This window comes from Octodon degus, unplaced genomic scaffold (genome assembly GCF_000260255.1).
Source record: "Octodon degus isolate 3935 unplaced genomic scaffold, OctDeg1.0 scaffold00029, whole genome shotgun sequence".
NCBI lineage: Eukaryota > Metazoa > Chordata > Mammalia > Rodentia > Octodontidae > Octodon > Octodon degus.
The window spans coordinates 5,203,691-5,228,124 of NW_004524605.1; the positions used below are offsets into that span (position 1 = coordinate 5,203,691).

Below are 24,434 nucleotides of genomic sequence, written 5' to 3' on the forward strand. Positions count from 1 at the left end.
CATCTTTCTCAACCATTCCTCAGGTGATGGGCATCTTGGTTGTTTCCAAGATTTGGCTATCACAAATTGTGCTGCTATAAACATAGGAACACATATATCCCTATGATAAGATGTTTTCAGATCCTATTGAGGGCCTTTAGGTAGAACCTCTGGAGAGTGTCTCTGACTGCTGGTCCACAACTGCGACCCCTTTCAGCCTGAAGAAGCCAGAGCAGTCATTGTCCATACTTCCCTCATGGCAGTTCAGGTTACTTCTTCAGAGGGAAAATGTTGCAGGCAGCTGAGTTAGATTAAAAATATTGGTGCCGGGGAGATAACTCAATGGAATAAGTGCTTCCCTGGCAAGTGCAAGGGCCTGAGTTCAATCCCCGGTTCCGGGGTGGGGGGGAAATATATATAAAATAGGCAGTCAGGCAGGGGTAGGCCCTCAAGGAGACAGAATTAAAGACAAGATGGCTTTACAGCTTGAGAGAGATGGATGCTGCCTACTGTGGGCCAGACCTCAAGACAAAAGAGGAAACTACCTGGCTGATGTTGCAGCTCAAGATGTGGCACAAAAAAAGTGGGATACGGGAGATATTGCCTGTACTAGAGTTCTAAAAAAACCCACCTACTCAGACTCTGTTTTTAACTAATGTTCCTTGCTGTTTGAGTAGATTAGCAGTGGTGACCCCACGTCAAAATACTTTGATATGTCACCACAAAGGGTCATGAGTGCATAAGACTTGAGAGATTTAAACATATGCTATGATATTTGGTGTTGTTAAAAACCTCTTCTTTGGCAAAATAGCAGAACAACATGAAAAACAATTGGGTTGTAATGTATACAAAGGGAAAAATTGGCTTTTAGAGATTTGTCAAAAGGAAAAATTGGAGATTATTCTCGATGCCTCCTTATACCTGCCTCAACTGGATCTGTTTTCCTGCTCCTCTTGGCTCTATCAGGCCCTGTTTTATAAACTGTTTAACTAAGTATGTTAAAAAAAATCCAGACCATCAAGTTGATGGTGCTGAGATCTAACTACAACCCCTCATGCTCCTGAGACAATTACAATAACTTAGGGGTTTTAGCTAAATCAATGATTTGATTCCCAGATAAAACCAGTAGGGAATGTAATGGGTCAACTCACATTTTAGACTATAAATGTAAATCTTGTGTTTTCTGTTGTGTAAATGTATATTCACCCATGTTCTAGGTAGTTTAGTAAATAGTGACTGTTTCTTGCTGTTTGCTAGATAAAATTCCTACTTCACCAATTCCTGTAATCCTCACCAATTCCTGTTAATAAAGTTAGCATTCAAAGATGACTTTAAAAGGAAATTAGATGGGTTTTAACTTCTTGTAACCTCAGGCTATGCAAGGCTGCTTGCAGGTACTCAGGTGCAAGATAACCAGAAACTAAAAGAAAGCCCCAGGAAATTTAGTCTAAGTAGTGATCACAGTGACCCTGAAAGCATTATTATGTGTGGGACAATGAATTTGTTTACCAAACTGAATGTGGTCAGACAGTGAATTTGTTTATCAAACTCAATGTGGCTCCAGGTTTTAAAACCCCTCCCTGCTTCCTGGGCTAGCTGCAGTTCAGTCCTCTGCTTGAGGGCGGACTGGAGGCCCTGAGCTCAGTAATAAACAGCTTTCCAAATTCAAAATAAATAAATAAAATAAGCAAAGGGCCATAAGAATTCAACCCTGCAGTTGCTAGATGAGGCAAAGAAGAATAATTTAAGATTGGAGTCAATGAAAAAGCAGGAGATGGTACAAAGGATATTAAAAAAAACCAAACCAAAACACCCAAAAAAACTGCTCACAGGCACCATGGCAGAAAACTTCCTGGTAGAATAAAAAGAATTTGACACACAATAAATGAGGCATAGAGAACTCCAATTAGCCATGAAAAAAAATCTACAGCCAGGCATATCAGACTATGAGTCCAGAAATTCAGCACAAGAATAGAAGCTGAAAAGCTATTAAGGAAAAGAAACAAATCACCTATAACGGAAAGCCCATCAGAATCACAGCTGTCTTCTCAGCATAGACTCACAAGTCAAGGAGAGCTTGAAGTATTTCACGTTCTAAAGGAAAATAACCTTCAACCCAGATTGATGTACCCACAAAACTATCTTTCAAAACTGATGTAGAAATAAGACACTTCCATGAGAAAGAACATCTGAGGAAATTTATGACCACCAAACAAGCACTCCAAAATGCTTTGAAGGACATTCTAGAAAGAGATAAGAAGGACTACTCCTCCAGGAACCCCCAAGAAGGAATTCACCAGGCAAGGCAAACAACCAAACGCAGGAAGAAAAAAAAAAGAGGAGCAGCCAACAATCAGAAAATAACATGATAAGGATAAATCAACACTTATCAGCTGGGCTGGGGAGATAGCTTGGTGGGCTAAGTGCCTGTCTGGCAAGCACAAGGACCCGGGTTTGATTCTTGATACCACATGCTGTGCCAGGCCTTGAACCCCAGGGGCACCATACCAGCCATTGGAATGGGGTGTGGTGGCGCATGCCTGTAGTCTGAGCACTTGGGAGGCTGAAACAGAAGGATCACTAGGAATCCCAGCTGCACAGTGAGATCTTGTACCAAATAATCAATCAATTTATTTATTAAAAAATCTAATAAAAATACATATCAGTTATAACCACCAGTGTTAGTGGTTTCCATTCACCAATCAAAAGACACATAGTGGCAGAATGTATCAAGAAGCAAGATCCAACAATATACTACATACAAAGACACATTTAATTCAGAAAGAAATTCAAAGGTTGAAAGTCAAAGGATGGAAAACAATACTCCATGTGACAGGAACCCAGGAAAAAGCAGGGGTGGCTATTCTATTTGCAGACACCGTGAATTTCAAGCCAAGGTGGATTAAGAGGGACCTAGAAGGTCACTACATCCTTGTGAAGAGAACAATCCAAGAGGAGGACATAACAATCATAAATAAGTATGCAACAAGTATCATTGCACCCAACTATATGAAACACTTGCCAGGCAGGACACATACAGGAACACGTGCACGACCATGATGCTTAGCGGCACTGCGTGGGGCGGCCCTGAATGGGTGCCATTGGTGGTAAGATGAGTGGGCTGGGACATTGGTGTGGCCACCGCCATGAGCACCCCTTTTTCTAAGACTTTGTAAGCTTGAATAAAGTATTTTGACAAAACAAAAACAAAAACAAACAAACAAAAAAAGATGAGTGGGCTGTGATAACTCACATGAGGGTATAGTCATCAACAAAATAGATGGCCTCCAACTCTGCCAAATGTAGATAATCTTACAAATACCAAGCTGAAAGAGGCAAACCTAAAACAGTCCATGGCGCTTACATCAAGTTTTAAAGTAAGAAAAGTAAACCAGGCTGAGATATGTAAGTGTAAAGACCACCATAAAGACAGGCCAGAAAGCGATGATCACGGAATCCAAGTGCACAGTGGCCACGTCCCAGGTCACACGAGGAGGACGTCTGAGGACCAGGCTGACCCCTAAAACACAGCTCTTATCTTAATTATGATGATTTTTAACTGTGTAAATGCATTTATGTCCCATTGTCTGAACGTCATATTTCATAGTGAAAAGCGAAGGAGTTCACGTCCCACAAGTGGCTTCCCTTCTGGTCTTATGGACATGCCAGTGGCTTAGCCCGGGGTCCCCTGGACACAGCTGAAACCTTAGCCAGAACCCTGGAAGAAGTGGCAAACCTGTGACCGTGGCCATGGGCTTGGGGGGCCGTGACACCAGGTGAGTGGGACATGGACTCAGGCCCTTCCTGCTACGGGGACAGACACGTAGAGCTGCTGGCAGAGGCCCTCCCTCCAGGTTTCCTTGGGCCCTTCCTGAGCACTCTACCAGACTGGGTGGAGGCCAGGCTATCCTCCCGGCCCCTCTCTGGCACCCTCTTCTGCCCCTAAACAACTGGATGCTGCTTGCTTACTCTGGCCCAGACCCTGGCTGAGGCCTGGGATGCAGCAGTGAAGGGTGCAGCCCCACCCCTCCAGTCAGCGAGGGATGGGGCAGCTATGGGTCCAACCTGGGCCTCTTCCCTGGACAGCACTTGCAACCACGCTCAGATCTGGGTCCAGGGCTTAGGCCTTGGAAAACAGGAAGCTGTCTTGTAGTCTTATTTGTGAATATTAATTTTGTGGAGGAGCTTAAACACCTGCAGTCCTCAGGGCTGAGCACGTGGTCATGGGGAATTTGCGTATGATTGACAGAATTGCTTTGATTGGGCTAAAAATTTTTAACAGCTCTTAAAACAGCACCTCTGTCTGTGACTTCTCTGCTTCTGCCCAGGGAGTTGGGGTACCCGACGGGCAAGAAGTTCAAGGTGGATGTAATAACCAGGAGGCCTCTAAGCTATCCATAAGGAGATTGTTTTCTTCTGGTGCCCATGCAGAGAATGAATTTTAGCCTAAAACCTATTAACTCTTCTGTTCTGTTTTCAGAATTTACAGCCTCCCTGGAGATCTTCCCTAGCCTGAGAGAGGTGTGAAGACATGATGGAGAGCCTCGCTTATTGCTTTCCTGATGTGCTCCCAGCTGGGCTGGTTCGGATGGCGGTGTGTGTGTCCGGTCACACACGTGCTTCCCCTGTGCCTTACCTAGGATGCCAGCCCCGGGCTCTAACCTAGGGGCCTCAGGACACAGTCCAGCTGAGCTGTGCACACCAGCCATCTTGCTTCTTCTCATATCCAGTCAGTCCACATTGCCACCGCCCTGGGCACCCACCGCACACCTCAGCTGTGAGGCTAAAGCCACCACCCTGTCTTCCACATCCCTAATCACAGACATAGTATTCACCATGGGATTCTCTGGGTCCTCAGAAACTGAGTTAGAAACACACCGGGGCTGGGAACATAAAGTATCGCACGTAGGACTGGTACCTCGTGCTTAGTGAGTGCCCGGCATAGCCCCGTTTCAAGGAGCAGCAAACTGATGCTCAAAGAGGTTACCCCCATGGGCCTGGTGCTGGGTCCTAAAGGCACCCCTGGGCCTCCGGGCTCATGCTGTCTGTGCTGCTGCCCGTCCAGCGCGCGGTGGTAGCTGCAGTGCTGGTGAACCTGCATCAGCCCTGTATTCAGGCTCCTCAAAGCGTCTGTCCCTGCTCCGACCGCTCGCTCTGGCTGGGTGTCTCGGCATGCAGAGTTTTCTGAGGCAGAGCCTCTGCGCTCTCTGGCCCAGTGGAGAGTCATGCACAACCCCCTGGCTGTGTCAGTTGATGTTCCAGTGGAATGGGGGTGTAAGGCAACAGGTATCAGCTCCGTGCCCATGTAAAGACAGGGAGCGGGGTCCATGACAACCTGGGGGTGGATGTGTAATGCGAGGATTCAATGTCTTTTTAAAGTGTTCCTAGAGCCGGGGCCCTGTGCACATCAGCAGGGCTCTGCTACTGGGCCACACGCCCCGTCCTAAAAACAGGTTTTGCTCCCCTAACCCTAGCATGCCTCCAAGCCCGGGTTTCACCTTCACCGTGGAGCTGATGATTTCCACTTCCTTCGGTGACCGTTAGTTCCTGACACGCTGCCCTCCTCCTCCTCCCCGCCCTGGAAACAGCAGCCAGGAGCCCTGAAAACAGTGCACTTGACTGTTGATTAGTCACTTATAATCCAGATCATGATGGCGTGGGAAGCTGGAGGGAACAATTGCTCTAGCAAAAGACGGACCTGCCGGCCTGGGTGGAACCAACGATGCTCACTTGCTCCTACAAGGTTGGACAGGCTGGTTCTTCCCCGGCTCATGCGGGGTCCACGTTCGAACATCTGGGAAGCAGGGGTAACAAACTAGTACAGACCGTGTCTAAACTTCACTGGTGATGCGGGGTCAATCATTGCAATGCTAAAATGAGTAGCTTAGGCTTCATGGTAAATGTTCCCAGTAAGTGTAGCTATGTTGGTTTTCAGTCTGTTGTTTTAGATGCGTGTGTGCGTGGGCACAATCAAATCAGACCTTGTTAGAAGGTGGGAGGGCGAAATGGGGAGGAGAGGAGAGGAGAGGAGAGGGAGGGAGAGAGGGAGGGAGGGAGGGAGGGAGACAGGCAGAGGAGGGGGTGCAGCATGAGAGAGGCTGGGCTGAGGACCCTGCCTGGCCGCTGTCCATGCCATGGGCTTTCTTCCTGGGAGGCTGGCCTCTTCCTTCAGGGGTGCAGGCCTACCTGCCCAGAGGGGTGTTAGACGCTACTCTCAGTCGATTTGGATGTGAATCAGTTGGCCAGCCCCAGCCCACTTACCCTACCCTGAGCTCTGGATGTTGCCAGCCTTGACCTCGCCCATGGATCGCATCTTACTACCCCTCTTGGCCACTCTGGAGCTCAGGCACTGGCCAGGTCACGGCAGGTCCTGCCCAGACTTCATCTGCTGCCCCAGGAGGATGCCCTTTCTTGTAGGATGTTCCCCCAGGACAGTCTTCTCCTGCTCAGATTCCAGGGCCAAAACCTTGCAAGCATAGCCTCACTGGTGGCGGGGAGGAAAGGCCTTCTGAGGGATGTGTCCTTTCTTGAATCTGACAAAGGTTCCTGTCAAAACTGAACCCCAGTCCTGTTAAATGCCGAGCTGGTGCCCACTTCCCTGGGAAGAATTTTTTTTTTTCTCCAATTAACCTAAGTCATGTATCTGCCTGTCTGACTGATGGCCCCAGGGAGTTCTGGGAGAAGACGAGTCTTCCCATCACTCCGCAGGGACACCTCAAACATTTGCTCTGTTAATTGGCCGCTGCCTTCTTAAGAAGCCGCAGCACTCGTTGCCGACTTCCAGCAGTGACGACGCTGTGCTCTCCCCGTGTTCCAGTCAGCAAGGCTGATTTAATACTCTGAGTCCTATGCCTGAGTTTGGCAGCCTGCCATCTGGCCCAAAAAGCACAGTTCCCGAACTAAGGTGAGCTGCATCAGGACCACGGGCCCTGCGCGCTCTGCCCCACCTCCCTCCATTTGTGCCCCTTTCTTCTGGGACCTCTGACTCCTTCATCTACCTTTGGGTTTCTCTCCTGAGCTTTGTTTCGTATTTGAGTCTCAAAGTTATTATTCCAACTACTAAGCTTGTTTGGAAGACAGCCAAGGGCAGGAAACACTTTTCTGGTTGTTAGGTGGGTGATGGGGGAGGGGCAAGAACTTCCAGGGTCAGGGGTCCCCCCATTCAGGTCCCCGTAGAGCTCCTTGGTGCTGGGGTGGAGGCCATAGCTCAGGGCAGGCAGGAGTGTGGCGTGTAGGGCGAAGACTGCACCTGTGGCCTGGGCTCTGGGCTGGCGACAGGGTGGGAGGGCTGGGCTCAGACTTCAGCATCTGGCTCCTGCTCTGTGCAGGGGTGGGGTGGGGGTGGGGGTGATGGGCTGGCGATGGGGTGCAGCCCCCACGAAGGACCAGTGTGTCTTCAGCCTCCTTATTTGCCAAGCAGGCATAAGAGCAGGCCTTAGGCTGTAGGATTAAATGAGGTACCGGACACAGTGCTTAGCCCCGGGCTTGGCACAGAGCAGGCTTTTTAAGCGAATTGCCTTCCATAGATCCAATCTTGAAATAAAAAGACAAGATCTGTAAACTTGCAGTAACTTGCTTGAATTTGTATGATCATAATCAGAGCCGCAGCAGCCTGGGGAACCGGACCCGAAGGGAACCCGGCTGCCCCGCTTCTCTCCCAGTCGCTGCTTCCTGGCCTCTCAGGGCTGGTTCCCTGGCCCACCAGTGTCTCCTGCTGACTTCCTCTAAGTGGGTGTGTAGGCTCCTGCAGGCGTTTTGTGCAGGAGAGAATCCGCCATCCCGAGCAGCCTCTGCTCTCCTTTCCCACAGACTCCTGCCTGCGTGAGGCCTTCCCAGCAGCCGTGGCTGTCTGCCCCGGGAGCCAGGAAACTTTAAAGTGGAAAACTTGCTCCTTTAGAATTCCCAACAGAATGTTATTTAGACACGCTTGGTGTGTAAACAAGACCTTCCACCCCTGAGAAGTGGCACCCCTGAGAAGGAGCAGGGGACAGAGGAGCCACGGAGCACTCTGGACAGCAGCTGTCCCTTGCAGGTGGTGGCTGCCCTGAGCCACTCGGCAGCAGCAGATTTCTCCCTCCTTTGGAAGGTGCTCTTTGGGGTGGTCACGTCACATAGTCACGTGGAGATGGCCACTGGGGTTCAAAGAGCGACTGTGAGAAGATCCTTCGTTCCATTAAACACCGCTCAGGGCAACGTGTGGGCTCTCGCTGCTCCAGCTTTCCCTTCTGGGCGGAGACCCCTTTCAGGTACACACTGAGGAGTCCCAAGGGCGGTGTGCGGAGGAGGAAGGAATGCAGGCTCACTGTCAGCAACTCTGCACAATTTCCTTTGTGTCCTGGTGACACCTCCCAGCCGCTCTTCCAGGTTCGGGTCGGGGTCCCTCTTCCCTCTAGCTGCTGCAGTGACTGTGGCGCAAGGCAGCAGGGACAGGTAGGGGACAGTTTTGGTGCTGTCCTTTCCCAGCTTGGTCACTAGGCAAGTAGTTTGGCTTCTTTCTGTGCCCCAGTAAAGTGCCAACTTGGACGAGGCTTGCTGAGACGATACCTATCACGGGCCTGGCGGCAGGAGACGGGGGCCTAGTGGAGGCTCCGTGAGAGGCGGTTGTGGTCTTGTCCACGCCATGGTGATGGCGGCTCTGTTCTCCTTTGCTCTGGCTTTGTCCCGCAGAAGGTGTAGCCTCCACTCTTACACTGCAGCTTTGCTTGGCAGCAGGGCATAGCTGCCATGCTTTTTTTCTCTTTATAATTGCATGGTTTGTCTGATTCATTCATTCATTCATTCATTCATTCATTCATTCATTATTTTTGCAGTGCCAGGGATTGAACTCAGGATCTTGGGCTTGTTAGGCAAGCACTTACGCTGCTGAGCTATGTCCCCAAGCCCACAGGGTTTTGAGCAGAACCTTAGCATCCACCGTGCAGGGCCTCCTGCTTACCCTGACGCCCTCACCGCCTGCCTTATCAACACATAAGGAAGGTGGATTGCGGCACTCTGAGGTTTTCTGCACCCGGCTCAGGGCCTCCTGGGGGGCACTCCGGCCACTGTGACGAAGGCAGGGGAGGCCCCACTGTGGGAGGAGCCACCGCCAACAGCTGCTCCTCCCCACGTGGCTGCAGACACCAGCAAAGGCAGGAGACAGAGGCTCCCAGATGCAGTGTGGGGTCAGGGTGGGGCAGCGGCAGTTCACTCTGGAGGAACGGAAGGGGTTCATAGAGAACTGCTTTGCTGGGCTAATGCATATTTTTGAACATATTCAGTCAAGAATTATGCATGATTTGTTTAAATTCCCACAAGCAAGTGAAGAAAATTAAGTGCACTTAACTTCATAATTTACTCTTTGCAATTTTTGTTAACTACATTTGAAACAATTATTTAGACAAGTTCTCATTTCAGGGCCCCTTGTATTCTCCTTAGGCCTGCAGTACAAAGGACTTCCTTTGTCAAATTCTCTGATTTGTTTCTAGCTTTGTGGGAGTTTGTCTTCACTGTTCTCTCTTAGCTGAGAATATAGGGAGGCGCTGGCCAGCCCCTCGGCCACCAGGGCACGTGTGCCATTGCTCTACATAGGATCACCGGGGGCACACGGAGCGCTCTTAAGGCACCATCTCATAGCTCAGAACTCTTTGGAAGCTCTTCCGGCCTTCTCACTTTCGAATGCTGTAGAAGAGCAGAAGGGCAAAGCTGCCTGCGCCTCAGCGCCTGATGTTCAGCGCTGGTGTGAAGCAGACCAGCGGCGAAGCTGGTCAACTAAGGCAGCCTGTCACCAGACCGCCTTTCATCCCACTTCGCTGATTGTGTCCATTGGCTTTGCTGCTGGCCCTGTGCGATGGCCAGTCGGCATGTGTGAAATCGTCTCTCTTCGACACCCCTGCCACATTCTCTCAGTTTCTCAACCTTTTTTCTTGTTTTGCATGCATCTCAGAAGAGGTTTCCAAGTGTATTCTCCATTTCAGAAGAGAACTGTATGATTGGCATGGTCCACCTCTCCCTTTGCAGCTTAAAATGTAGGCAGAGCTTCTGCCGCTGTATTTCAGAGTCCTTGTATTCTTCCCATGCTGCCTACAGCTTCTACTTGCTTTGGACTATAGTTGGGCCGACTTATAAACTCATTTTCCATCACATTGCAGAGTTTGTGTTTTCTTGGAGTGACAGTGGAACTCAGCTGCTGTCTAAAATGTGTTTCTGCTTCTTGCAGCCATCTTTCTCCAGTGGTGCTCCTTCGCCGTGGCTCAAGTGAGCAAAAGCTGACCGCCATTTAATTCTTGCTCCACCTCTGCATACGGATATGCGGCTCAGGGACATGCCCGGGCTGTAGAACCAGTGCACGCACCGCCACAGAGCAGCACTACTGCAGAGTACTCCTGCCTTCCCTGGAACCAGCGCTTGAGGCGAGTAGAGGAGAGGAGCGCTGCTCCCGGCTGGACAGCTCGCTGTCTATACAAATACCGGGACCTGGACCTGGCCCTTCCTGGTATCTACCCCTGCCCCACTCCAGGTTCCCTGGTTGAAGCTTTCTCCTTTTATGGCTTTGCAAGGGGCTCTTTCTTGACCCTTCTTTCCTGACCATCTCTGGCCTGTCAGGGCAGGCTTTGTCATCGGGCCTATCACCCCACCTGATGCCTCCAATCTAAGGTTTCCCAAGGCCCTGTGCAGGCTCTGAGGCTCTCACAGACCTGCGCGGGTCCTGTGCTCTCTGGCCAGGTGCAGAGGAAACCTCTACAGATCTCTATACAAAGACTTTGGATTTGTTAAGTTTTGCTGGAATCTTGGATTGCTGGATGAACCACACAGCATCGGAGAACCAGAGCGAAAAGCTGGGGAGGAAAAGGGGAGGGAAGGAGAGACGAAGCAAAAGGAAAGGTGGAGAGAATGATGGAGTGAAGCATTTGCCAGACCACTGGGGCCGAAAGTCTGGGCCCCACCTTTGCCATCTGAGGGGGCTGGAGAAGATTGAGAAGAAGGCTTAGAAGAGGAAATATGAGTTCCCCAAGGAAGACAAGCGAAGGAGACATTGCCGGGAGACACCCGCCAGGGGCTGGGAGGGGCCCTTCTGGCAGTTCCCAAGAGAAATGCACATTTCAGATAGCACTGCTTAAAGTAAGTGGGCAGAATTCACTGCATCTGGCTATTTTAATTTCCTGCAAACAAAGTGACTTTGTCCCATTCACGTGAAAGGTGCTTCTACAGGTAGTTTCCAGCCCAATTCCCTCTATTAGGCAATGATTGGGATGCATCAAAGTGGACATGAGCTGGAGAAGCAAAGCCCAGGGCAGCTTCTCTAGGAAGAGACACCAAGACTAGCACTTGTGAGGAAGCCCTTGTCTCCTTTAGGCCTTCAGAATGCTCAATGTCCTGAACCTGAAGGGAGACTGGGTGCAAGTTTTTCTATGATAATGGAATATGAGTGGCTCTGGGAAGCAGGGCGCGACAGAGACTGGGCCTTCTCCACTGCGCTGGCTGAAGATCCACCTGCACAGATCAGCAAGCAGTGGTCTTGCTACAAAGTGGCCATGAGCCCACTTTGCAGGGACACTTGGGCCAACGGCGTCCCTCCCGGCTCCGTGGGTTGCTGTCTCCATTGCCTCTGATCAATCCAGCCTGTCTGACACAGCGGTGAGTGCACTTCTCTCTTTGAGAAACAAAATGCCCAAACTGTGCACTGCTTCCCCATGCAGTGGGGCAGGCAGCCAGGCCAGCCACGGTGCCCAGGGCATGGATTGGAGGGGCAGAGACCCCAAAGCAGCTGGATCACCAGGCTTGTACCCCGCCCCCGCCACTGGCCCCTCTAATACCGCAGGTCTGCAGTCGACAGAAGCCCCTAAAGGGACCCACATCTTGTGGCGAGCAAGGAAGTCCTTTCCTGTGCCCGTGAGTAACCAGGAAACACTTGGTGGTGGCCTCACAGAGCTAGCATGTTTGAGTTGTGGCTGGGCTGACAGCTGCAGAGTTTGTCACACAGATAATTAGATAAACTGCTTGAGCACAGAGATTCAATATGCGATGTCACTTAGCGGCTGCTACGAGAGGGCCTTGATCTTAATTGAAGATGCAATAGGGGAGAACCGTAAGGAAGTCCCAAATCAACTTCTCCTCGCTCCAGTAATTAAGCATTAGACTCCAAGTGATCATTTGAAACTGCCAGGTGCTGGGCACGCACTCTGCTCGAGGGGCTTAAGCCCCCTGAATCAAGGGCTCCCCTCTCTCCACATGGGGTTTTTCCCTACGGGCCTCTTGAAGGACACTGTGGGGCACACAGGTCCACGGCATTGCCTCCCCACTGCCCCTGCCTCTTCCTGGGTGACCTCAACACCCTCCACGAGCCTGCCACCACAGAGAACCCAACAGGCCTCAGGCAGAGTTCTGCTCTAAATCCACCAGCTCCTGAGCTGGGCCTCTGATTTGCATTACTGGGAGGGCTTCTAACTTCTACCCTTCGAATAGGACTCCTGCTCTTGCCACACGGGGACCTGGAAGGGACCATTGCCCTCCTATTTAACACATAATCACTAACTTGTACCTTCACCTGAAAACGAGTAGATTGGCTTCAATGAGCAAGTGGAAGGAACATAAAGCAAATGTCCTCACTTATAAGGACATGCAGTGGGACGGGAGTGGGGCAAGCAAACAGGAAGTTTAACAGGAGGAGCGACCCGCACCGCACTTAGGCATTCAGATGATCCTGGGTTACCTCGGGGCTCACACTGGAAAGCCCCAACCCTTCAGGCTTTGCTCAGGTGAAGGATGGATTGGCGACTCTTGAGCCTGCAGTCCTGGGGACTCTCCTTCCAGCCAGGGCACGCCCTGTGGAGGCTCAGGGACGGTGGCAGTGAAGCCTCCTTGGGCTCTCTCTTGCAGGGTGTAGCAGTGTGATCAGAAGAGAAGTACCACACAGTGCCACGGAGCGTGGCTTCCATGGCCAGCAAAGCCTCCCACAGGAGATCTGCCCGACTTACGCCTCCTTCCTTAGTGTTCCTCCCCTCGCTCTGAGGTACTAGCTGAGCTTCCTTGTGACTCCCAGAGCCACCAGGTGAGCTCCCGCCTCAGGACCCTCACTTGTCCTGCTCCTTCTGCCCCAGATGCTCCCCCTGGACACCCCAATCCACCCCCCCAGACATCCCAATGCCTCACTGCCTCCCTTTTCACCTCCTCAGGTCTCGGCTGGCTGCCTGCCACAGGCACTCTCACTAATTGCCTTCCCACTGTTCTCTCTCGGGGACACTGGCCACCACCCTGAATGCCTGTCTTTCCCGTGGCTGCACCCGCCCTGAGGGCAGGCTTGTGTGTGCTGTTCTGTGATGTGGCCTACATCCCCAGGGCTGGGACAGCCCCTGTCTCCCTGGGGCTGCATGTTGGCTCAACAAGCGGACTGCACTTGGTTCACATCACCCGGAGGGAAGCTCATTCTTAGAGCCAAGGGGCAAGTGAGTTTGATGGGGTGCGATGGAGGTGGACAGAAATGTGGAGGAGCATGCAGGGAGGAGAGTCCATGAGATAGTCTTGTGTCTGTGCTCGAAGCCTGGCTTGGCCAGTGAGGAGGGGTGGAAGAGAGACAAGGGACCCCCTAGGGCCCCTGGGGTTCCACAGGGAAGATGCTGCTGGGGCATGACTGGTCTACAGAGAGGCGGAGGGTGGGCTTGGCCCTGGAAACTGGAGGGCCAGGGCTGCGGGGAGGACGACAGGTGTCGCAGCGTGAGGGACAGTGCAGGACAGACCCTAGACAGTCACCTACCCGGACTTGGCATTTAAAGAGGCCGGGTGATCTTAGTGAGCTCAGTGGCAGTGGAAGAAGGGAAGGGAGGAGCTCACGCTACTGGGAGGGTTGCTGGAACCGAAGCCAGCTAGTCTTGGCTTTGGCACGCGAGAGGCTGAGCCTTCAGGCGGAGACTGGAGAAGCACACACCGGCGGGGGGAGGGGCGGAGGAGGGGGCGGGAGCAGTGACGGAGGGGCCTCCGAGGCTCCCTCTTGTTCCAGAGTGAAATCAGTGCACTGTGAGGCTTTCTCAGCTCAATAACTTATTAGCAATTTTTAATTACTGGAATGTAATTAATTCATTCAGAACACCGCGGCTCTGTGAAGCACACCGCGAGCGCTGAGCTGATAACATTCTCGCGCGTTTGCAGGGCGCTCACGCCCAGGCGTTTTCTTGCACAAAATCTAGAGGAAATAGTCAAAGAACATGCGTTTGTTTTAAAGTCACGTTTCTCGATCCTGGAAGCTGATACTACCGAGGGATGATTGCGCTCCAGAGGGGCTGCGGCGGGGTGAGGGTGGGCCGAGACCCAACTTTCAGTTCAGTCAGCCCCTAATTGTTTGCACCAAGACTGGCAGAGTACCCGGGTGGGGAGGACATGTCCACAGTGAGACGCTGTCCGTAATGATTCTTATTTGTCCTTGGGTCTGGGGCTGTCTCTGCTAAAGCAGCCTCTAAATGATAGTTCAGATAGTGGGGATGCTAGGGACTGCTGCCCGACTTTCTTGGGGCTGTCACTTCATAAGGTCAGGGCCCCTGGGGTTCCACAGGGAAGATGCTGCTGGGGCATGACTGGTCTACAGAGAGGCGGAGGGTGGGCTTGGCCCTGGAAACTGGGGTACCCCTGCCATACTGCCACCTCAGGTCCTAGCACAGCCTTGGCACCTGGGGGCACTCAGTAAGCATGTGAAGCCGGGTGGCCTGGAAGCAAGTGACCCACCTTCCTCTGTGGAGCTGGAGACGAAGGCCAGCAAAGGGCTGGCACAGAGTCAGCCCTTTACGAGGGCTGAAGCGGCAGGAGCTGGCTCTGGGCAAAAGTATGGGCAGAACCAGGTGAGGAAGGGCACCTGGAAAGACAGGAGGGTGGGTTGGGAGAGAGCAGAAACCAGCTCAGCTCTGGGAGCCAGGCCTGCTGGGGAGGGACAGTCCCCCAGGCTCCGCCTTCCTTCTGCCAGGGACAGCAGCCTTGCTTTGTGAGGGCCAGAGGCTCGGGGGTTTGGGATGATGGAGCTGGCTTTGTCTGGAGAAGACGGATGTAGCCAGGCTTCCTGCAATGGGCAGGGTAGGGACCCAGCTAGAAGATGTGCCAGGCCTTTCTCACCCATCAGGATCCACAGCCTGCCCTCTGTAGCAGGCTGTCTCATGGGGGAGATGGGAAGGGGGAAGCAACAGGATCTGCTGGGGACACGCCTTGCCAGATCTAAATAAAACAGCCCTACCGCTGTGGGGGTGCCTCCTCCTCCTCCTCCTCCTCCTCCTCCTCCTCCTCCTCCTCCTCCTCCTCCTTTTCCCTTTCCTCCCCCTCCTCCTGCTCCTCTTCCTCTTTTTCTTATATAGCACTGCCGATTGACCCCAGAGTCTCGGCACTGAGGGCCGGTCTTCTCTTCAGGCCGGTCTTCCCTTCTTTCCTTCCTCCCTCCGTCCCTCTCTCCCTCTCTCCCTTCCCTCACTTCTTTCTCCCTCTTTCAGTCCCTTTATCCTTTCTCCATTCCTCCTTTCCTCCCTTTTTTCTTTTGCTCTTTCCTTAGGGATCTCCCTAAGTCACTGAGCTGCCCAGGCTGAGCTTGAACTTGTGCTCCCCCTGCCTCAGCCTCCTAGAGGGCTGGGATTACGGGGCAATCACCACACGACTTGTGGGTGCCAGTGGCAGATCCTGGGCTGTGGGCACGGCTGTGTGGAGGACTCCGGGAGCAGACCTGCCCTGTCTGGGCTTCCAGGTGCCCCTCGGGGAATGAAGAAGCTGGGCTCGCTCGCCTACGGGGCGCTTGCTTCTGCTCCTGCTTCTATGCGACTGCACGCCGGGTGACTCGCTGCATTGTTTGTCACAGATGCGGGCAGCTGCAGAAGCCGCCGCCACACGTGAGCACCCGAGGTCAGGGCTGGCCACTGAGCACATGTGGAGGCCTGTGTGCTTCCTGCCCGGGGCACAGGAGGCCCCCCAGCCCTCGCCTGCTGGTCCCCATCCCATGCTGAGCTCAGGGGCCTCTTGCTTGGGGCCCCTGCACAGGGGCCATGTTTGCAGTGACATCACGCATCACTCCGAGGCTCCTGTGACACCTAGCAGGGAGTGGTGGCCAAGTGCAGGCACAATTCCCCTGTGATCTGCGAACTGGGCGCTGTTATTCCCATCGTATGGACAGAGTAAGCGAGACACGGTGAGTCGCGTCCAGGGAGGCGTGGTGAGGACCTAGCCTCTGCCTGCGCAGCCTGGGCTCCTGCTGCCCCTTCCTTGCTGTGGGGACAGCATTGGCAGGGAAACCAGCCCCCTATGATGCCCTCAGCCCGCAGCCCTGCAGCGCGACCTCACCTCCTGCCGCAGGCCTGGCACCTCCAGGGGTGTGAGCAGCACCCTGGAGGGCAGAGCAGGCCAGCAGAAAGAAGTACACCAACGCCCCCTGGGAAGTGTGGAGGCTAATTTACGTTCTTAAAACCCCAAGATTCATGGTAACAAGAGCAACAGCAGAAGAATGAGACAGAATCTGCGCTGCTGGCTTGCAGCGGAAAGTTGAGAGCTGACTCGTGTGTAGCAACAAGAAAAAGAAAAGATTAGTAAGCCCAGAGCTTATTTTTCCCCATAAATGTCAGTGAGTGGCCCTAAGTCCAGCGGTGCGGGGACTCTGAGGAACACCTGCAAACTTTGGGCTGCGGAAGCCAGAGGGCCCCTGGCAGCCGGGCCTCTGTGGTCTTTTCTCTTCCATAATTTCATGGTTTCCTTGAAAGCTGCCCGCACTGGCACTGCGTCATCTGCTACAGCGCAGCCCTGCGTGCTGAGCGAGCACCCTGAGAAGTGTAGGAGACGGAGCCTGCACTGAAAACCAACTCAGAAAGAACAGTTTCTAAGCGCCAACCTGCGTGGAACCAGGAACACCGTGTGTCATGAGATAACTTTTCAAATGCAAACTAAGGGCCAGGGAGGTGGCTCAGTGGAATAAACGCTTCCCTAGCAAGCTCAAGGGCCTGAGTTCAATTCCTGGTTCTGAAAAAAAAAAAAAAAAAAAACACACCAAAAAAAAACCTCACAAAAAACAACAAACAACCCCAGCAAACTAAGCAAAGTTAAGCAGCGAACTGGCTAGATGCCTTGGAATCCTCTTGGTTGTAGCTGGTACCCAGGAAGAGTGTGGCTAATTTTGCCCCAAGATAAAGGAAGAGGTACCCTCCTGCTCCCTCCCTGCCCTTGACTTCCTTCCTGCTTCAGTGTGGAGAGACCCAGATCAAAGCTGCAAGTGGGCTGCAGCCGTGCTTCGTGCTTCGGGTTCTGTCTGTGTTCACACGTGCTCACGATCCCTAAATGATACTGTATTTCATCCTGTATTCACAAGGACTCCCATTGCCATAGCAACTGGAATGTGATACCAGAAGTTTTCTTATAAATGGGGTTTAGAATGCTGCCTTCTTTCTCATGCAGACTGGTAAGTGTCCTGTGCCCCTCCCCAGTCCCCAGAAGAAACCTCTCCTCAGGGGACAGGAGCTGAGGACAGCCCAGCCCAGCTGTTCCCCTGCCCTGCACACTCCAGCCCCACAGGAAGCTCCTGCTATCAGCTTCCAGGGGCGCTAAGTTCCACAGCGTGAAATCCAAAGTTCTCTTCCTGAGATCTAGCAGGAACAGCAAACTGAAGATGGACAATTTCAACTTTTGTATTTGCCTGGATAAAAGGTGTTTTAAATTTCCTGTTTCAAAAACTCCCTGGAAATGTGGGACAAATGACCAACTGTCATTCATGGAGCTTGGGCTGGCATTAAACGTGCTGTGCCATCGTGAGAAGGGTGCGACAGGAAGTTGTCCTGTGTGACAGGAAGTTGTCCTTCATGTCCTTTCCTGAGTACCCCCGTCATCCCTGACAGAGCCTCTCTGTCCCTCGCTTGGCTTGCCCTGCCCTGCTGGACCTATGGCCTGGTGAGGAGAAGTGCTTGCCCCTGAGCTGCCCTCACGGCTGCCTGCCTGCCTGCTGTCCCATGAGCTCTTTGCACACTCTGGAGGATGCCAGAGGAAGAGGAACAGGACTCCCTCCTGCCGGGAGAGGAGCTGACAGTGAGCACTCGGCCTGGGAGGCCTGAGAAGGCGGCCCTGGCTGCAGGCGGGCACCTCCAGGGCAGCATCAAGACAGACACCTGGGACCTGCTGCATGCTCTTGAAGGACCAGAAAGCCACCCTAGATGTCCCCAGAACCTCCCAGTCAGAGCCCTTGTACAGCCCTTCCTCTGCTCTGGACCTGAGGCCATGCTGGAGCAAGACAAGCGACAGTGGCACCTAGAGTTAATGCCACACATGCGCAGCTCGCCTGGCACTGCACTGCAGGGTGAGTGCTTCCTTCAGTGCCCTCTGCCCCGGAGCTGGTAGGGGTTGGCCTCTAGGGCATCTGGCAGCTGAGGAAAAGGCTTCCCCCAGGGAAAAGAGGAGCCTGGGTGCCATCCCCGCTGTTTTGAGGAGCAAGAGGCACTGAAGAATGTTGAAGGGAGCAGCCACACCCCTCGGAGTACGAGGCAACTCCCAGAATCTGTGCAGCAGCAGGACTTGGTGGATGAATTCAGTCAGCCCGCCACAGTCAGCTCCCGCCTCCCCTGCCCCCACGGCCAAGCTCGCCCCGCCATCCCTCAGGGTGGCAGGTTTCGTGGTGGCTGTCCTTTCCCTTGGGTGAAATGAGAAATGCTGTTTGAATAACCAGTGGTGAGGGAGGCTGTACACACTCTGATGCAGAAATAAAAACCTTCAGAAAGATGCAATTTGGGAGATATTGGAAACCAGAGAATGAAACATCAGTCTATAAAATTCAACACAGCCAATAAAACCAGAGCAACCGGTCAAGTGTTTTAGTGTGCACAGTTGCCAAGGAGCCGGCGGGCACGGGGCTGAGCGGCACGTCCAGCCCAGGGCCATTTGTCCTCGGTGCGCTCTGGCCTCATTTCCATAATGTGGCTCTTGTCCTGAAGCACCTCAGCATCAGCACCACAGCACAGCCACGGATGCGTGCAGGCTATTCCCACACAGGCTCAACGCGTTCCGCAGAGCCCATGCCACCGTGGCCAGCAGGAGGCCGGGGAGGGGACCCGTTACATGGGTCACGGCAGGCTGGGGATGGTGACGGCAAAGCGGAGCTCACCCTTTCTTTGTTGAGAGCCCAGCCCCTCCCAGCCAGGGACTGCACAAGCTTTGAGCCGCAAGCACGCAGCAGGCCTGTTTCTCCTGAGCCTCTTTCGCTTCCCTGCTCCCCAAGCAGCTCCCGACTCTGTGATCCACGACCTATGACGGTCCCCACCTAAGGCTGGGTGGGCCTGCTCCCACCTGCTCCCATGTTGCTTCTGCCTTCCTCTCATTCCTCACTTGCTCACGCATGCCAAGTCAGTGTCAGGATCACAAGCACTTTTATCAGCCATGGCACAGCCTCGCTGCTGGGGCAGAGTGGACCTGGGCCTGCGTATTCCGACTCCCATGCCTGTAAGCCATGAGCACCTCTGTGGTACAGGGCGCCTTGCTAGGTGCTGAGAGTAGACTAGGACATGGCACACAGTCACTGCCACTTGGATCTCGCCATCTGTGGGGACCGACGCTGCCTTTTTCTGCTGACACAATCCCAGCCCAGAGCAGGGCACCTCCAACTCTGGCTCCTCAGATGTGGTCTGACGCCATACTGGGGCTGCAGTGTCCTGCTCAGAACTGTTCTGCACATGCGCGATGTGGGATGCTTTCTACCAGCTCCAGACGGGCGGAGCTGGAGTCCCTGCTGTGCTGGGAACCACTGGGCTAGTGTCCTGGCCACACTGGTCACAGGATGCTGCCCACGTGAGAAAATGTGGCCACTGTTACCACCCTACCAGGGGCTGCCCAACGTGAGGAGCAGGTCAATGCCTGGTCACAGCGTCCCTAAGGGGCCTATGTTCTGTCTCAGCCAGGTTTGCTTTAACGCCCCTTAATTCTGCTTCTCCCAGGCCCCCCTCTGAGGCGGCACTCTCTGGAGCAGGGCTGCAGACACAAGTGAGGTGCCCCTGCTACTGGTTAAAGTGCCTATTCTGAGCTTTATTTCCTCTGTACACATTAGCAAATCCAAAAGTGGAAGGCAAGGGCCGTCTCCCTACCTGTGAGGAAGCAGTCCTTGCTGCGGATGGCGACAACCCTCTTCCCCAGCAGGCAGGCGGCCCGGTGGAGCTCACAGTGGTTCTCGTAGAGTCGCCCATCAGAGCCACACACGGGCAGGTAGTGGGGCCTACACGCCTCCAGGCATCGGCAGGAGGGCTCCCCAGTCTCATGGCTGAGCACACACCGGCTCCCTCGGCCACACAGCTTCTTTCTGCAGGAGACAAGCAGCCCATGGCCAGGAAGCCCTGCAGGACAGAAACATAGAGGGTCAGACACAGGCTGGAGGTAGGACGTTGCTGGCTTTTCACAGGCCGGGGCTTATCTGAGACAGGACCACAGAACTCAGTGGCGTCCCTGTGCCTTGCCAAGAGCTGGCCAGTTGGTGCTGAGAAGCACATCTTGCTATGCAGAGCTCAGGTGTCATGGCTTACTCGCCCTAAACATCTCAGGCATGACACCCACCCTTCCTGGAACCCAGAGAGCAATGGGAGCCCAGGAGCTACTTTTTGGAGACAAGAGCCTTGTGTTCAAGAGGAGGCAAGTGCCCATGGTGAACACATGAAAAGAGCCCAGATGAAGGGGGCTTCTATGGGGCAGGGTGGGCCAGGTTGGAGAACCCACTCCAGGTAGTACCAGCACATCTGAGATAGGAAATGTAATGGGAATAGCAGTTTGGAACAAAGGAGGAGGAAAGGGAGGCGAGGTGTGGTTCTAGCAGACGGGAAATCAAGTGGAAGAATTCAGCTTTGATACTGCAGGCACCAGCAAGCCACTGCAAGGGCTAGAGTGCAAGTGTGGTGCAGGAAGGGAGAGGTCTCGGCCTGTCCAGGGTGCGGGAGGAGGTAGTCTGGTGGAAGGCTTTTCCTTGGGGAAACAGTTCTCCATGAACACCGTCATCGGGGGAGGCCCAGCAGACGGACCCCTGCACCGCACCTAGTCTTTTCCAGCACAGTGTTTTGGCTGCAGACAAGAAGGCTGGGATCCAGCCACTGGCCATGGCCACATGGCTTGGGTGCCCCCTGTGCCCCACACCTAGTCACAGGACTGTCAGAGAGTGCCCAGAGCCTGTACCATGCAGGAGCGTAGCTGGCCAGTAGCTTTTTGGCAAAGGCACCGCTAAGCAAAAGGCTGGACAGGAGTCCAGAACCAACAGCAAGATCTCCGCAGGAGTCCCGGGAGAGCAGACGGCTGCTGGGTTCTGAGAAAGGCAACACGTGTAAAGTTAAGCATTGCCAAGAGATAGCAAAGTAGAAATAATTAAAACATGAATGCAGATTTTATGGTCACAGAAGTCTTTGCTTTAAATTTTAATTAAAGCTTCAAAATACTCAACAAGACAGAATGGCCTTACCTCATGGACTGAAAATGTGTAAAGAAATTAAAAAAAAAAAAAAAAAAAAAAAGGCCCTTCCTTCTTGTTGGTTAAGTCTGCTTTCTCATCATTATAGATTTGAGAGGAAAAAATGGGTTATTGGCAGATTAACTGACTCAGAAGCTCATTTAAATTCTTCTAGCCCTAGCAAACTGAGAAATATTGACTTTTTCTTGAATCATAATAAACTAGAAGGTCAACATGTATCTGCACAGTGAAAAAGCGCAGGTTCAGAGCAGGATGCGCGGACCTCCTGTATCCACTTGGCTAATTGTTCGCATGTCACCATGAATGCTCCCTGGCGCCCCTGCCCCTCTGCCAGCCTCCTGTCAGGGCTGACAGGTGGCAGGCAGGAAGAGCAGGGAGCTGAAGGCAGGCTCCTAGCAGGGCAGGCTCTGGGCTTCTGGCTGCTTTGCTGTGGAGTGTGTTTGATTAGTGGGATTCTCCTGGGTTGTCGGGAAATGGGCTTGCCCAGCAAGCGCTGGCGGCCACTAGCAACAACCAGCACAGCTCTACAAATAGCAGCCTTTGTTTCCTTCCCCAGGCAGGATGGGCATACAGAACAGTGCCACTGGGTTACTGTTTTAATAGACGTCTTGTGCAGATAGGACGGCAACTGACTAATGGTCTCACACTGCGGTCACAGAGGCTTGCTTGTCTCCTGGCCTCTGGTCTCCCAAGCCTGCCAGGATGGGGTCACTCTGGCTGCGCTGAAACTCAATTTGCTCCTGCCCTCTGTCTGGGCAGCCCAACTTGTCCCAGGTGCCCTTCCCTTTATGCCAACAGAAGCCAAAGTGTTCCCTCCTGGATTCCCTTGCCCCTGTGTCAGCTTCACTCTGAGCCCACAGGAGCTGGGTCTCTGTCCTCAGCGACCCCAAGACACTTAAGCATTTTGAAACACAAGAGGTTTCTGCTCTGAGCTCCTTAATGCTGAGTGAGTGTGCCATCCCTGCCCCGGGTTGGCGGCTGAGGGGTGCGCACCGACCTTCTGTGGGTACTTCTCCTGCTTCCTCCGCGGGGGTGGGAAGGGAGTGCTCGACAGAGGTGCGAAGGGAGACAGCCTGTGACCCAAAGGCAACAGTGGAGCTGGGGAGGCAAAGCAGGACGGGACTTTCAGACAGCTGACTGGAGCCCGGCAGTCAGGCTTGAGCCAGCCCAAGGCAGACGGGGACCCCGCTGTGTCTGACTTCCGCCTGCTCCTGTGCACCACCTGCACACGAGGTCGGTGATCACCTCTGAGAACCAGTGTCACCTGGGTGTCAGGGCTCCCCACTGAACAGCCTGCAGCTGCTCACACCCCCAGCCCACCCCCTGGGCTGTGCTCAGGGTCAGTGCTAAGAAAATACCTGTGCCCACCTGCAGCCAGAGAAGTCCTTAGAAACACTCAGGTTCTCTCTGGCCTGGGAATCAGCTGTCATTGGCAAATATTTGATTCCTAATTATTTGCAATTAAGACAAAAGCAGCTTTAAAGCTCCGCAGATGCCCTTTACAAAGGCCGTGGACAGCAGGCCCCAGGGGAAGCTGAGAACACCCCACGCAGGGTCAGGGCTAGAATCTGGTCACCAGCCACAAAGGCACCGACCAAGGCACGGTTTCCCGCTGAAACAAGGCCCTTGCCGTCACTTCCGCTTTGCCCTTAAGGTGCATTGAATTCCCCACTCCTCCTGGGATGCTGATAAAGCAGTGATTGGAAAGGCGACCAGCAGCCACTGCCTACAGTACTGATGAGGACGGCCGTGACACGTGGAAAAGATACAGCATGCTTAATTTACAGCCATAAAGGAAATCATTTACTCAGGTTAAAAACTGATCATCTTGCCAAATAAGCTGCTTTTCAACACTAATTAAATTTCCTGAACATGGGTAGAAACGGGAATTGGTATGTTGCAATGACAGTGGGCGCCACGGGTCCAACTGTCACAGGCGGTACTAATGATTCAGGTGAGGGTTCCAGGTAAGAGTGTCACACACGCAGGTCTAGGTGGTGTGTGTTCAGCAAGTGTGTAAGGCCAGCCTGTGGCCACAGGAGAAGGACAGGAAACCTGAGCATTGTGAAGCCAGAGCACAGCTGGCTTCTTTGGTTTTTTTTTTTTTTTAATTTTATTTATTTGTTTATTTTGTGTGTGGCCAGCTCAGCCCACCAGGGGGCGGGGCTGGCTGGCATGTGGTGCTGGGGATTGAACCGCGGTCCCTGTGCTTTGCTTAGCTTAGCTTGTTCTAAGTAGGTGCTTTAGACCACTGAGCCATCTCACCAGCCCCTGGCTTATTTTTTTCTATGTGTTTTGTGTAGGGTCTCACGACGCAGCTTGGACTCCTAGTGATCCTCCTGTTTGCAGCCTCCCCGTGCTGGGATTGCAGGTGTGAGCCCAGGCCTGGTCTTGGTGGCTGGCTCAGGGTGCCTGGGGGATACACAACATGTGGTACCAGGGATTGAACCGTGGTTCCTGCACTTCCCAGGGAGGTGCTTAATCTGCTGGGCTATCTCCCAGCCCTTTTTTTGCTTCTTAACTCTGACTCAGTCTTTCTAGCTGTTCTTGACCCCAAGAAATCTTCCAAGTGCTCCCTTCATAAAGACCTGCCTCAATGCCACGAGAGGGCAGCTATGTCAGAACATTCTTTCCAAGACGTGCATGAAAATCTCACAGCCGTTGTGTTGTACACAAGGCGTGGTCAGGCTGTGAGCTGCTACTATAGTGGCAGGACAGTTACCCTGCAGGTGGAGGCCTGGGGAGCAGGGCGAGTCTGGTCTCATTTTCTCATGGTCTCCTGCGTGTTCTATGTCACAACACAGGACACAGGTCCCTGCCAGACGCCAGTGCCCCGCTCTTGGGCTTCCCAGCTTCCAGGTCCATGAGCCAGGTAAACTACTACTGTTTATCATTTGCCAGCCTGTGGTATCCTTCACAGCAATGGACAATGGGTTGAAGACAAGGGGAAACCCGTTTGTTTTTCCACTTCAGGATGCTAAGGGCCTGGAGGGCTGTTTCACCCATGTGGCCTTCCTGTGTCTAGAGTCCATCTTCTCTCTGTCCTGAC

General features: G+C 53.2%; 1 protein-coding gene across 1 annotated transcript in view; it reads right to left on the reverse strand.

Annotated features, from left to right (window-relative positions):
- The window catches only part of Fstl4 (follistatin like 4), a 393,808-nt gene that overhangs the window by 176,379 nt on the left and 192,995 nt on the right, over positions 1-24,434 (reverse strand). The window contains exon 4 of the mRNA XM_023713103.1: positions 20,025-20,270. Within this exon, the coding sequence (XP_023568871.1) occupies positions 20,025-20,270 (246 nt within the window). The remainder of the gene's footprint in view (positions 1-20,024; positions 20,271-24,434) is intronic.